This window comes from Ceratotherium simum, chromosome 8 (assembly GCF_057802395.1).
Source record: "Ceratotherium simum simum isolate JZ-2026a chromosome 8, ASM5780239v1, whole genome shotgun sequence".
NCBI lineage: Eukaryota > Metazoa > Chordata > Mammalia > Perissodactyla > Rhinocerotidae > Ceratotherium > Ceratotherium simum.
In genome coordinates, this window is record NC_141907.1 from 21435104 (window position 1) to 21449517 (window position 14414).

Consider the following 14414-nt stretch of genomic DNA (forward strand, 5'->3'; position numbering starts at 1 on the left):
CACTGAACTGTTTTCAACAAATTCTATGCAGGAGTCATTTCTTGAAAACCTGTTACAGGCAAGAACTTTGAACACCTCAAGTTTTATAAAAGATGAGTTAAGACAGTTTGGTCCTCGGTAGTTTGTGGGGAATCTACCTCTGCTCATAACTAACTATAATGTAAGGAAGAACACAATGGCTCCTGTAATAGTGACATTTCACAAGGAACGTTGAGGTATAGAAGATATGATAATTCAGACTGGGGGTTTCAGCGAAGCCTTCCTGAAGGATTTCTTCTTTCTCTTCTTCTTTTAAAACTTTTAAGTTATGCTAGAGGAAGATGAGTTCTGGAAATCTGGAGGCAGGAGATTTGGTACAGAAATACCTGAGTACCAACTCTTTTCTTTGCCCCTCCCAGTCAGGATGTGGTTCTTGTCGGAGATGAGAGTTGATTCAAAAGCCATGAGCGCCCAGTGTTTATAAACATTATTTTTTGTGTGTGTGAGGAAGACCAGCCCTGAGCTAACATCCGATGCCAATCCTCCTCTTTTTTGCTGAGGAAGACTGGCCCTGGGCTAACATCCGTGCCCATCTTCCTCTACTTTGTATGGGACGCCTCCAGAGCATGGCTTAACAAGCGGTGCGCTGGTGTGCGCCCCTATCCGAACCGGCGAACCCTGGGCCGCCCCAGCGGAGCGTGTGCACCTAACCACTTGTGCTGCCGGGCCTGTAAACATTACTTTAAATGGAAGAAAATAGTAGGAAGGTAAGCCTGAGTATTGGCAAGTGAGAATGTGGCTGTTTTCTCAACTCTGCTAGAGCTGGACCTGAGGAGGGTGTCACTGGCAGCTGTGAGTGCCCTTCGGGAGCTTGGGCCAGGTTAAATCTGTGCCAAGACAAGCTGCATGCGCTTCTGCTCTGTGTAGCTACCGCTGTTCAGTTAAGTTCTGTATCATTGGCTAAACAGAGTAGGAACTAGAGCAGGCCAAATAGGTCAGGAGTGAGAAAGAGTGTGTCTGTCTTGTCTCTGTGGGCTTTTCCTGCCTGTTTGTAACCCGTGTGAAATGTTGCACAGTGAATACCGGAATATATTCCTGTATCGTTGTTAGGATAGTTTAGAAGCCTCCAGTTCTATTCCCTTCTGCAAAGGTAACCACTGTTAAAAATTTGGGATATGTTCTTCCAGACAATTTTCCATGTACTTAAGTCATATAAAACTACATAAATATAGTTTGGGTTTTCTTCAGGGCAGATAGGCTCATATTATTTTATTTGTAAATTGTGTATTATGTTTACTTTTAAAAATTAGTAATAATTCTTGTCTTAGCATATATTTAGATCACTTCTCTCTCTCTTTAAATCTGCGTGGTATTCTATATCCATAACATAAGTGTAACAGAATTTATTTACTGAGTTCCCATTTGGCATATAACTAGATGTATTTTTTCTTAGGAGCAACACTGTAGTAAATATCTTTGTGTACCACATATGCATGAGTATTTTTGTAGGACAGATACTTAGAAGTGCGATTGCTGGTTGCAAGGATATGTATATTTATAGTTTGATAGATGCTGCCAAATTGTTCTCCAAAAGCTTATATTAACTTACACTCATATATGTATATAGCAGTCTATGAGAGTTGGTGGGTGGATTTCAATAGAAATTGAAGAGGATTCTGCACAGCTAGAGAAGCGTGAGTAAAAGCATGGAGGCAGGAGAGCCTAGTAGATATGGTGAGGAAAGAGAGAGCAAAGAATCTGGTGTAGAGTGTAAGAAGCAAGAGGGGCTTGTGGAAGATGAGTCTGGAAAGGTAGGTTGGATCAGATAACAAAGTATTTTTAATGTGTTGCTCAAAACTTTAACTTGAATAGACAATGGGGGCCTTTTGAAAGGTTTTACGCATGACCTTTATTTCAAGAGTAGCTAGCAATAATTGTGAAGGCTGGGTATTTGAGGATGAGAGATTGGCTATGAGGCTGTTACAACGATCATTTGCTGTAATGAAGGCCATGGCATTAGAAATGAAAGGAAGGAATCAGACTGAAGCAGTGGTACAGAGTTAAAATAAGTTGGTAAGACTTGGTGGCTTAGGATGAGAAGGGAAAAGATTGAATGTTGTGGCTTTCTGAGTGGATAGGTGATGCCTTTTACAAAGATAAAAATAGAATGAGAAATAGATTTGAGGTAAAATGAGGGAAAATTTTATTAAAATATAAGGAAGAAGATAAGTTACTATCCACTGTTGATGTATTTCCATAAGGTATGTTCAGTTTTTTTAGTGCGGTGAAATATACATAACATAAAGTTTACTGTTTTAACTGTATAGTTCAGTAGTATTAAGTACATTCATATTGTTGTACAGCCCTCACCACCATCGATCTCCAGAACTTTTTCCATCTTCCTAAATTGAAACTCTGAACCCGTTAAACAATAACTCTCTGCTCCTCCCTACCTTGAGCCCTTGGTAACTACCATGCTACTTTCTGTCTCTATGAATTGGCCTATTCTAGGTACCTCATATAAGTGGAGTCATACAGTATTTGTCCTTTTGTGACTGACTTATTTCACTTAGCTTAATGTCTTCAAGGTTCATCCATGTTATAGCATGTGTCAGAATTTCTTTTTAAGGTGGAATAGTATTACATTATATGCATATACCACATTTTAAAATTTATTCATGTGCTGGTGGATACTTGGGTGCTTTGGTTGGGTTTTTTTGGGGGAGCAGGGCAAGGTCCTTGGGTTTTTTTAGTTATTGGAGAGTGAATACAGTAAAATTGAGTTTACTAAAATTGTACAAACCACTGCGCTCTTGTATAAATCTTGTATAGATAAGTTAGAAAATTGTGTTTGTTGCCACAAGGATGAGTATGAAAGATCTTACTTTGTATATTTGAGTTGTACAACTCAATATCGTGTCTATTGGAAAAATAACCTAAAATGGTTATCCTACTAGTGGTAGACATCATAATGGTCAAAGGTATAGTATAAAGTTAACTGGTTTTTGGAAGACCTGAAGTTTTTAATATAATCGTTGGATTTTTGTGAGGATTAAGTAATATGTACCAAATTATATACACTTTGAAGTGCCCAAAACAGAGAAGGTGTTGTAAATCATGTTCTAGTCTGGTTGACTGGGAACTGTTTTGAGAGAATTTAAATTATTAGATAGATGAAATAAAACAGCCCTTGCATGTGATGAGAAAACTTAAGTGATAACGAGTATCATAAGAAAGGGGTAAGTTGCCATCAAGTGTGTGTTACTGTTAATTGTGAAACTGTCTCCAAAATTTTGATTACTCTGTGGCAATAATTTTCTAATTTAGGTTAAAATGAGAACAGTGAGGTGAGAACAGGTATGTGAGGAAGGTTCCTTTTTCTTTTTGTTGATTACTCCGTAGAAAACACACATTCGCTTTCCAAGTTCTCTGCAGTCCGTTTCTATTTAGCAGAGTTGTAATTGTAGGCCCACAGCCTGAAATTGTGACTTCTGTTAATTCGTTGCAACATAATTCCATCCCAGGAAAATGTGTTATGTTTTGGAACTCATTAACAGGATTTTCCTTGATGTTCCCTTCCTAGTAAAACATACACCCACACAAATTGCTGCACATCAAACTTTCATAACAGTTGGCATTGGAAAATTGAGAAGTGTGAAGAGAATACAAAATATAGATGAAGAATGGAAATAGAAATTTCAAACAATGGATCAAAAGAAGTCCCTGGAGACTCTTACACTACTTCTTTCTAGGATGGCTCAAGTTATAGGACAGCTCTTTAGCTTTATGAATTTCTCTCACCCTCGTCGTAAAAGATAAGTAGGTAGTTGATAATATAAATGAGATGCTTAGCAGGTGGAAAGCACTCCATAAATGTTGTCTGTTAAATTTATTTCTAATCTGTGGGTTTGAGACTGAGAAGCATTTTGGTGGCTGGAGAGCATCAAATAATAGGTCACTTTTCTTAGCTGAAAGTGCTTTTGTTGTTTACCTCTACAGTGTTTGAATATGGAATAGTTCCCTTAAATTAGTCTTCGTAATTAGAGATTTTCTTAAATATTCTTACCAGATTATCTTTTATTTAACACTGACAAGTGCAGATGACAGAGAATGCATAATTAACATACTAAGATTATTAGAACACTCATTTAATAAATAGTACTTTTACCTCATCAGTTTTTCAAAAAATCCAACTGCAAGCAAGAACTAAACACACTAACTTATCACATCTCCCTTCCCTTTGCAGAAAATTCTGATAAACTGTAATAAATCTATTAGAATATCTGAGTATATTCCGTTTATTATGTCCAAGCCAAATTACTGAAACCCCCCTCCTCTTAAATCTTCTCCATCTCAATAAGCATCTCTATCCTTTGGGTTCTTAGGCTAGAAACCTTGGAGTCACCATTGCTCTCATCTTTTTTTTTCTTTAACTTCATGATCCAGTGTGTCAGCAGATGTTGTTAGTTTTATCTTTAAAATATGCCCCGAGTTTCATCACCTGTGAAACTTCCACTGCTTCTACCCTGGTGTAAGGCTTTGTCATCTTTAACCTATCCTCTACTTAGATATTGATCTTGCTCGACTCGAAATTTGGGGTAAAAAGCTCAAGACTTTCATGATCTGTGGTGTCCCCACCACACCCACCCAAAGTCACATAACTTCTCATCTTCCCAGTGCCCTCTCCTGTAATCTCATGTTCTTGCCACACTGGTCTTGGAGAAACACTTGTACTTCAGGGCTCTTGGGCCTGCTGTTTATTCCCTTTGCGTGGAATTCCCCTTTTACAACCTCCTTCAGGTCTTTGCTCAAGTATTACCTCGGTGAGGGCTTATTTAAAATTGCACTCCATCCCCCGTCTTCCCTATCCTTTCCTTCTCTGTTTCTCTCCATAGCATTTACCACCATCTGACCTTCTAATTACAATGTAAACTCTATGGTGCCAAGGATTTTGGTCTGATTTGTACACTGAGGTGTCCTCAGTGCTTAAAAAAGGGCTGACACATTGTAGATGTTCAAATATTTGTTGAACTAATGAATTTGTCAAGAGAAAGGAGAGAATGAGTGAAGGCATGAATTAGAGATACAGGTTGGATCATCATCACCCACATAACTGGAATAAACATAACTGTGAAAATTTTTTTAAGTTAAAGCATAAGTATTTCTTGAACATTAAATTAAAATATTCCTGGGTGGGCCGGCCCTTTGGCTTGGTGGTTAAGTGCGCGCGCTGCAATGCTGGTGGCCCGGGTTCGGATCCCGGGTGCGCATCGAGGCACCACTTCTCCGTCCATCCTGAGGCCGAGTCCCACATACAGCAACTAGAAGGATGTGCAGCTATGACATACAGCTATCTACTGGGGCTTTGGAGGGAAAAAATAAAATAAATAAAATCTTTAAAATATTCCTGGGAAAATGTTTTATTTTGATTTTAGAATTGTGGCATTAGCAGATTAGCCAGATTGTGTCTTCAAAGTCAATAAATGTTTATGCCTACTCTGGCGGGCAGTGTTTTAGGTGCTTTCACGTTTAAGCATCATTACTACAGTTTTGTGCTGGTATTATCTACAGAGAAGTTGTGCGTGGTCAGAAGTTACACATCCAGTTAGTTTCTAAGCTATGACTCCTGACCCCAAGTCCAGAACTTGATCGGTACATTCTTTATCACTCAGGAACACGTAATTTTTTAAGCCACTGAAGTTTACATTTTATTTTAAAGAAAAAGAGACCTAAGCAACTAAGCTGAAGGAGAAAGAAAATGATAGGGAGAAATTCAATCCACCCATAAGCATTTTTATAAATGTATACATAAAAAGTACAAAGAAGACAGAGGTAGATTTGATTCAGGCCCTTGAGCCTTTCTTACGTAGTTTCCTCTCAACTCCTAGAAAGGAAAGAAGCTTCTGTTGATTTGCTTATTTTGGATAAATGTATAGTAGTGTTATGAGCTTGTTTACTTTATATTACTACTTTTCTTTCCCTAGCATCCTTTACTCAGCGCAACTACTGTTCTTCCATCTCCTTCTCCCTTTCCCCGACCCTCTTAGCTTTAGTCTCCTGGAAAGGTAACAGCTTGCTAACACTAATCCTTTTGAAAAAGCGTAGGAGTGTGTGTGTGTGTGTGTGTGTGTGTGTATTTATATTTAAGTTATACCTGTCCATACTGTGCCATCCAGAATTCTAGGGAAAAAACGCAGGCATATGCCTGTTGAACCCTGGGTGTTTACCGCTTTAAGAGCAACATCAGGCACTTTGCTACAAGTTTTTATCAATATTGCTGAAAATTAAGGTATACATTTTAAGAAAAGAGCTTCCCCAGTTGGGTGCGGGTTCCTCAAAAGTAAAATTAGCTGAATATTCTATTTCCCAGAATTGCCAGATCGCAAGTGTCTTTTAGTTACTGGATCACATTGATCCTGGGGTTAGCCTCTTAGCTACAGGGGCTTGAGGTCCCCTTGCTCCACTCCAGTGTTTAATTGGGAAAAGAATTACGGTTTTACTCTCAAGATGAATAGTTTATAATTCGTGGAAAGTTTCTTGGAAAATTACTCAAAACCAGGTTTAGCTTTAGATTGGAAATCCTTATTAGCATTGGCAAAACTAGTTTAGAGTTGAAATTACTAGAATATGTGATTTTCATACTTTTTAAAAAATAATTAGAATAGTGGCGTTTTTTACAAATCTCTTTATTTTATTTATTTATTTATTTAATTTATTTTTTCCCCCAAAGCCCCAGTAGATAGTTGTATGTCATAGCTGCACATCCTTCTAGTTGCTGTACGTGGGACGCGGCCTCAACATGGCCAGAGAAGCGGTGCGTCGGTGCACGCCTGGGATCCAAACCCGGGCTGCCAGCAGCGGAGCGCATACACTTAACCACTAAGCCACGGGGCCGGCCCCTACAAATCTCTTTAATATCTGGGGTTTTTTTGTTTGTTTTTTTGCTGAGGAAGATTCGCCCTGAGCTAACATCTGTTGGCAACCTTCCTCTTTTTGCTTGAGGAAGAGTGGCCCTGAGCTAACATCTGTGCTAATCTTCCTCTATCTTGTGTGTGGGTTGCTGCCACAGCATGGCCACTGATGAGTGATATAGGCCCCTGCCTGGAAACTGAACCTGGGCCACCGAAGCGTAGGGAGCCCAACTTAACCACTAGGCCACAGGGCCAGCCCTGATTTTCATACTTTTAATAATAGCAATGGTTAATTTTTTGTCATTATATAACAAGACTCTTTTCAAGTACTTGGTTGACAAAACTTGTTTGAAATTTAAGTGTCTGTAGAACACATCCCCTAAATTATGGTATGTAATTTAAAAGACTTTGCTTCATCAATTCAATTTTCAAAATTTCTCGTATATAATAAGCCTATGAGAATTTATGTAAAAACATCAACTTGGCTCAGCGTGTAGTATGTCATGCATTGTAGGCACTTCAAACATTAAAAAATTTTGTTTTTCACTCCTAGTCTCATCTATTTCATTTTTTTCCTCTTTTATTCTTATATTATCCTTTTAAATATTATCATGTGACATTAATTCTATTTCACCCACTGTTCCTGCAGTTCAGGGGTGTGGGGCTAAATAGCATTTGCAAAGGTCCAGAGATCTGAAACACCATGATGTAGTCTGAGAAATGGACAAAGTTCCAGTGTGGCTGGAACAGACATTGTATTTGTGTGGGTGGGAGGAGACCAGAAGCTGGATTAGGAAAGATCCTGTGAGAATGTAGTTGTCCCAGTTAAATCAAACCCAGCAACCTGGATTCTTTCATACCTCTTTCTTAATTTTGTGCTCTTCCCTTGTCAAAACCTTAATTTCTTCAGGAGTAAGTCTACCTAGGTATATTTTAAAAGCTGATTTCTGTATCGCCTTTTAATGATCTCTTAAAGTTTTGCGTTTTGATTTCTGGTGGTAAGTGTCGAGAATAAAATTTGGAAGAATATAAAACAAAATTGAAAATGTGACAGATTAAAGACTTGTTCTGGAGTATTTTCTGACCTTAGATTCTTGATTTAATGGTTAAATTTTCTTGCCCCTTGTTAAGAAAAGTAAAGTTGAAGGACAAAAATAAAGGAGAAATTGTTTGAGTCCATCATTTAGAAAGTGACCCACTAATTGTTGTGAAATCAGTTTAGTGGGTTACGACCAGCATCTAAGTAAATTCACGTCATAGAATAGAATAGATTATATGTACCTGAATGTGTATAAATGTGTGTTGGATTGTTATATAAAAACCTACTTTTGGTTGAGGTAAGCAGAGTTTGAAAAACCATGTTTAATTTTTGTGTATGCTTACTAACATTTCTATGTGTACTTTAAAAATAGAAGCCATTGGGCGCCAGCCCAGTGGTGTAGTAGTAAAGTTCTCGTGCTCCACTTTTGCGGCCAGAGGTTCATGGGTTCAGATCCCAGGCATGGACCTACGCACCGCTTATCAAGCCATGCTGTGGCAGGCATCCCACATATAAAGTAGAAGAAGATGGGCACGGGTATTAGCCCAGGGCCAATCTTCCTCAGCAAAAAAAGAGGAGGATTGGCAACAGATGTTAGCTCCGGGCTGCTCTTCCTCACAATCAATCAATCAATCAATCAACAAAAAATAGAATCCATTCATTTACTCAGGTATTTGAGAAGCCACTGCTTCTCCTCCCTTCTCCACCGCACTTCCATTCATTGGGTCACCACTGTGTTCTAGATACGGTTCTAAATGCTTTACATGTATTAACTCTTTTTTTCCTTCCATTACATGAATGTTATTTTAATCCCATTTTTTTTCAAAAGGAGTAGCTAAGGTACCTAGTGATTAATTGACTTGCCTGACGTTGGGTAACTAGTAAGTGGTGGATCTGGGATTCACACCCAAGTGGGCTTTTCTTCAGAGCCCATTCTTCTAACCACCAAGCTTTATTGAAGGCACTGTGTTAAGTGCTGGAGATAACATCTGAAATGGTTTTTGATCTCATGGAACTTACATATTTATATTTATAATTTTCTGTGCTTATTAAAATATAAATATATACAAACATGTAATATGGGAAAACACTAATTATATATAGTTAATTAGCTTGTATATAATTAATATACTACCATGTTATAAATTTCAATATTATTCACTATTTCCATCATATGAATGTGCCATAATTTAATCATTTCCCTGTTGTTGGAAAGAAATTCCCAGTCCTTTCTTCGTAATATTGCATTGAACATCAGAATGCATTCATTATTGTCATTTCAGATTACTATTAAGGCAGTTTGTAAAAGCATAAAAGTTTGAAGTTATTGGCATCTGTTTCTAATTACTTTCCTGAAGTTTATGCTTTAGTAGTAGTGCCGATCTTATACGTTCATAAGCATTGTGTGTTACATATTCAGTAGTCAAAAGCAAAGCAAACAAAATTCAGTGGTCAAAAAATGGCGACTTTAAATTATCTCATTTCAAAGTCTGTTGTCCTTGACATTGCCATTGCAGCATGTGTAAGCCATTCCTAAATATTTTCTTCCCTTCCCTCAACAAATGTTTGCGTGCCTACTGTGTTTTAGAGGGCATCATGAATGTTCTATATTTAGCTGTCAATCATGTATCCAAAATGGGGTGTGTAACATTGTCACATACTTATGTCATTAGTGTTTAGTGTGCGGGTAGATAATAGGTTTATAAAGACCAAAGACAAAAGCTGCCTCCTTCGGACACAGCATAGAGAAGGAGACTGTAACAACTGGCATGGAAGTGTATTTCTGACATTTCTGTCTTTCCTATAAGAAGTGAAATGTTTTGTAAACAGTTTGCATATGGTCTTTATTACACATTAATTTTGCAATTAAAAGGTGTGTAGTTGGGCATCAGAATTTCTGATAAGCGTTCTTACCATAATACACTATTTTGGACATTAATGCTTGTAAAATGAGTTATACAGATGAGTTATGCTGTTACTGATGAAGGTATTTTTTAAATGACCATTTAAGTTTATTGCTGTGACAGTTTTGAACACTTGAATGTAATTCTGCAAGATTTTGTTTCAGAAATTTAAGAAATGGTTTCTTTGATTCATCTAATTTGTTACCAAACATTGGCATAGTAGTTCTGTTGATCGCTTCTGCAGTTAATTTTGGAATGCAATGTGAGTGCATGGTTTCCATTCAGATCTTGAAGTTGCTTAGGAGTTTCCTGTCCTTAATTTGGGGGATTTTTTCAGTGCTTTTGGTTACTCTTTTAGGTTAATCAAGTTTTGAAGCACTGTAGAGAGCTGTCTATCTGCTTTTTTGTCTTTTTTTTTTTTTTTACTCGACTGAATGGCCTCACGTCCCTCAGCTAGTAAACGGTTTCTCTTCCCATGAAGCTAAGACTCGTAGCAGTCCGTGGGACAGGGCCAAGTTGGGAAAATTTGGCAGTGTGCCTTCTTAAGGAAAATACCTTTCATGCTCATTTTTGTTTTGTCAACTAAAATTTATATTGATCAGCACTATGATTAAAGTCAACTTTAAAAGGTCTTCACGTGTATAACTTCATGAAAATACTGGAATTCATTTGTAGGAATCAAATGAAGTTTCTGATTTGAGTGATTAAATAAGATTCTGATCCTTCTTAATGGCTTTAGTAAATGTGTCTCTTGCTAAACCATAGCTAAAAGTCTGTTTATATGCATTAACTGGGTTTTGAGTGAGAATCATTTATAATGTTAAATAAACCTAAGTGTTGGACTTGATTTCTTCTGATTGCTTTTCTGGAAGATAGATTGGCGTAGCAACATGAGTGTAGGTTTTAGAGTTGGACATGTGAGATCGAATATCTGTCCGATTACTTTCAGTCTCAGATGTGTGATGTTGAGCAGATTACTTTATCTGAGCCTCAGTCTCCTCACCTGTAAAAGGAGCAACTAGTTAGTCTTATGAGTGGTAGATCAGGATGAAATAGAAACATCAAGTGCTTAGCATGGTACTTGGCGTATTGTCAACAAGTGTTAGCCCTTTCCCCCAACAATATTCTACGATAATATTGTAGTAGAAAGTGCTGAAATTTCAGCTAGAAGATCTAGATTTAAGTCCTAGTTCTTTTCTCTTATTGCGCGTCTTCTTGAGTCAGTCACTTGACCACAGAGTCTCAGTTTTCTCTTCTGTAAAATGGGGTTATGAAAATTAAATGAGGTAATAAGTGCTTCAGACCTAGGCTTTCATTCTTTACTTTGTTATCTAACGTATTTATATCCTGCCTTATTTCCCAATGGTTAACCTTATTCTTTATGTGCAGAGGAGGAGCTGTACTTCAGGAACATTAACCTATAGTTGTGTGTAGGGTGCATTTGCTTGGAGGAGCAGAGTATAGGAAACAATGTGGGTGTCCTTCCAGGAGGTTGTATACATGTACAGAGCCATTAAGTGTTTTAAAGCTGGGGTGGGAACAGCCAGGAGGTTGCACTAATGTGGTAAAATGATCAGTTTAGAAAGATGGCTGTGGCTGCAGTGATTTCATTGGTCCAGGGCCCTTGTTTCTGTTCTTCATTAGTTTCTTCCCACCTACTCTGCTAGAGTTCTTTCCTATGTGCAATTCTGCCGCCATTATCAGCTTTCTGAAGAGTGACCTACATTTTGTAATCTGCATTCCCCACAACCTGCAATAAATCTAAATCCCAGAAATATGTAATTTTTTCTGACAGTGGACTTGAAAGGTTTTCATCAGTTGAATCTACCCTTTCAATCAGGAAATACGTAGTTTCATTTTCTCCTTAGCACATACTTTTTAGCTCTAGCTGGGAAACTTTATCTTCCATTCTTTGTCTGTTAACCTTTACACGAGCTGTTCCACAAACCCAGAGTATCACAGAACCTCTCCCAGCTACTTTCTTTTCTTGGAAGCACCACTTCCCCCCCCTTTTTTTTCTGTGAGGAAGATCGGGTCTCAGCTAACATCTGCCAATCCTCCTCTTTTTGCTGAGAAAGATTGGCCCTGGGCTAACATCCATGCCCATCCTCCTCTACTTTATATGGGACGCCGCCACAGCTTGGCTTGACAAGTGGTGTGTTGATGCGCGCCCGGGATCCGAACCCATGAACCCTGGGCTGCCGAAGTGGAGCGTGCGCACTTAACAGCTACACCACCAGGCCGGCCCCTGGAAGCCCTTTTTATCGCTTGTTTTCATTAAAAATTTCCTCATCAGTCATCTTAAAGTAATTTTAATTGCTTTATGACATAAATGTGTGTATTATTGATAATTTATCAGTTTTACTTTCTTTATGTACCTTAAGTATTTTTTCTTTGTTGTAACTATAGAGTGCCAAACTTGAAGCAAAAGGGGAGTGAATTCTTAGATTTAAAATGTGATACATAGACTTCTTACTGTATCATTGTAATAATGAGATGTTTTTAATGTTTTTATATAAGAAAGGTGGGGTGGGGTGAGGAGGAAAGAGGGACAGATGATCTGCCAAGGCAATCACAGAGCAGCAGTGAAACTTGATAGTTAGCCTTCTATCTGTTCATTATATCATTCGTTTTATAGAAGTAGGCTTTAGAAACTGGAGCTCTTTTCAGTTTAATGACTACCATGGAATTAAAATGATTCAGTAATGGTAACACCAGGAGGGGCCTTGTTTGAAGGAAGCCCTCCTGTGTCTGTTAATGAATTCCCTTTTACACAGGTGTGTGGGTGATTTCTAGCTTTGATTCAACACGGAATAGAATAGTTGGTCAGTCAAAGGTGGACCTGGCACCTATCAAGTGTTCAGATCCATCTTTTAAGTTATTTTCATTCCTTGAGAAGAAAACTGAAGAATAAGTTGAGTTAGAATGAGTTGGCAAAGAGATTCTAGGGTTTTCCTGTACGTCTCAGTAAAGCAAGGGCTGTCCCTCTGACTGCTAAGCGTGTGCTCCTCCTCATTCATGTGAGGGTTCACATTAACAATGACAGTATTACATAGTAGTAGCAGCAGCTTCTTTGTTTTTCTTAGTCATGGCAGCAGTTAACACAGTGCACTAGTCGCGTAACATATCAACACTTAAGTCCTTATTTTTTGTTTTTGTTTTTAAGTCATTGAAATTATGAGACTATCATTCAAATGGAAGCATTATAGTTCTTCGGAACCATTATGATCTCAAAAGGAAAGGAGAATGATACAGATACACTGGCTGAGGTGTTTTGAGGTGCATCGAAGTGTTCCAAGCTGTGACTTACCTTAACATGTTCTTGAAGTACCATGGCGTGGATTAAAAGGTATGCTTTAGAAATCTCCCAGTGACCTCAAAGTCATGGATAGAATGAAAGCTCATGATTCTGTATTTAATTATCACATATTTAAGATTTTAATATTTAGATTGCGGATGTGGTTATGGATTTATAGTAATAGTATTTTTTGTTTAGAAAACCCTTGTATCACAAGCTTGATGATTGAATTTTCTTTTTTTTTCTTTTTGAGATATGGTTATAGAAGACAGTGGGGTTGATATTTTCCCTAGATTTTGGTAGTAATGGGCTATAATTTCTTTCACCAAATAGTTTAGGGATTATTCATGTGTTAGTCTGTAATTATCTTTCTGGTTTACATCATAGACTAGTTTCTCTGCAGTGCTGTCATTTCATGGTAGCCTGGACAAGAAATAATTCGATAAATTCTTTAGTTGGGGTATTAATTTGACCAAACAAAATAATCCATTTATAGTTTGTGCTTGTTTTTGTCTTTTACAAAGAATTTTTACTGAGAGGAAAATGAGTGATTCTCTATTAATAGTGAGATTATTGTCTCTTTACCAATGTATGCAGTAATCATTCATGTGTTTGTGGTATGTAGGCCTACTGTTATTTGTGGCCACTAGTAAGGGTCATTCTAGGTTTCGTATTACCCACTTAACCATCAAAAATCTTAAAGGTTTTTATGTTCACAACATTTTATTTGAGTGATGTAGTCAAAACCATTTCTTAATTATTTGAAATCTTGGAAACCTCCTAATTTTTTACTGTGTGCTTGCTACTAAATGTTTTCTTAAGGGTGGTGGAAGTGAATCAACCCAGGGGGACTGCTTAGTGCATTAATGTTACATTGGGTTCAGAATTCTTTATCTTTTAGGTAATGAAGGAAAACATGTTGGGAAGATAGAGGTTTAAATCATGGATAGATAAGTTTAATAGAAATACACTGGTGCAGTCCATAATTTTCATCACTTAGGCTACCTTATGTTAAGATCGTTTTGACATGTCAGCAGTTAAATTCTTAATGGAATTTAATTATTAATCCTAAGACAAAACTACTTTATATTAAATTCTTGTCTATAATGACAGTGATCTAATTAAGTTTCAAGGTAAAGTCAGCTGCTTATTAACCAAGGCAATCATTCAGTTCAATCAGATATTTTATGTCTGATGGCGTACAATAGTATCTCCTCTCCAAAAAGAGATTTTCTGACATAATGGGTTGGAGATGGTATTTGATACATTGTTTACAAAATATA

At 37.5% G+C, this 14414-nt stretch overlaps 1 protein-coding gene across 4 annotated transcripts in view; it reads left to right on the forward strand.

Moving 5' to 3' along the window:
- The window catches only part of RBPJ (recombination signal binding protein for immunoglobulin kappa J region), a 111413-nt gene that overhangs the window by 25974 nt on the left and 71025 nt on the right, over positions 1–14414 (forward strand). For 2 of the 4 annotated variants that reach the window (XM_087434152.1, XM_004418960.3), the window contains exon 2: positions 13000–13182. The exons of the other annotated variants lie outside the window; for them this stretch is intronic. In XM_087434152.1, coding sequence (XP_087290278.1) covers positions 13166–13182 — 17 coding nt within the window. In that variant the 5' untranslated portion in view covers positions 13000–13165. The remainder of the gene's footprint in view (positions 1–12999; positions 13183–14414) is intronic. 4 annotated transcript variants of the gene reach the window in all.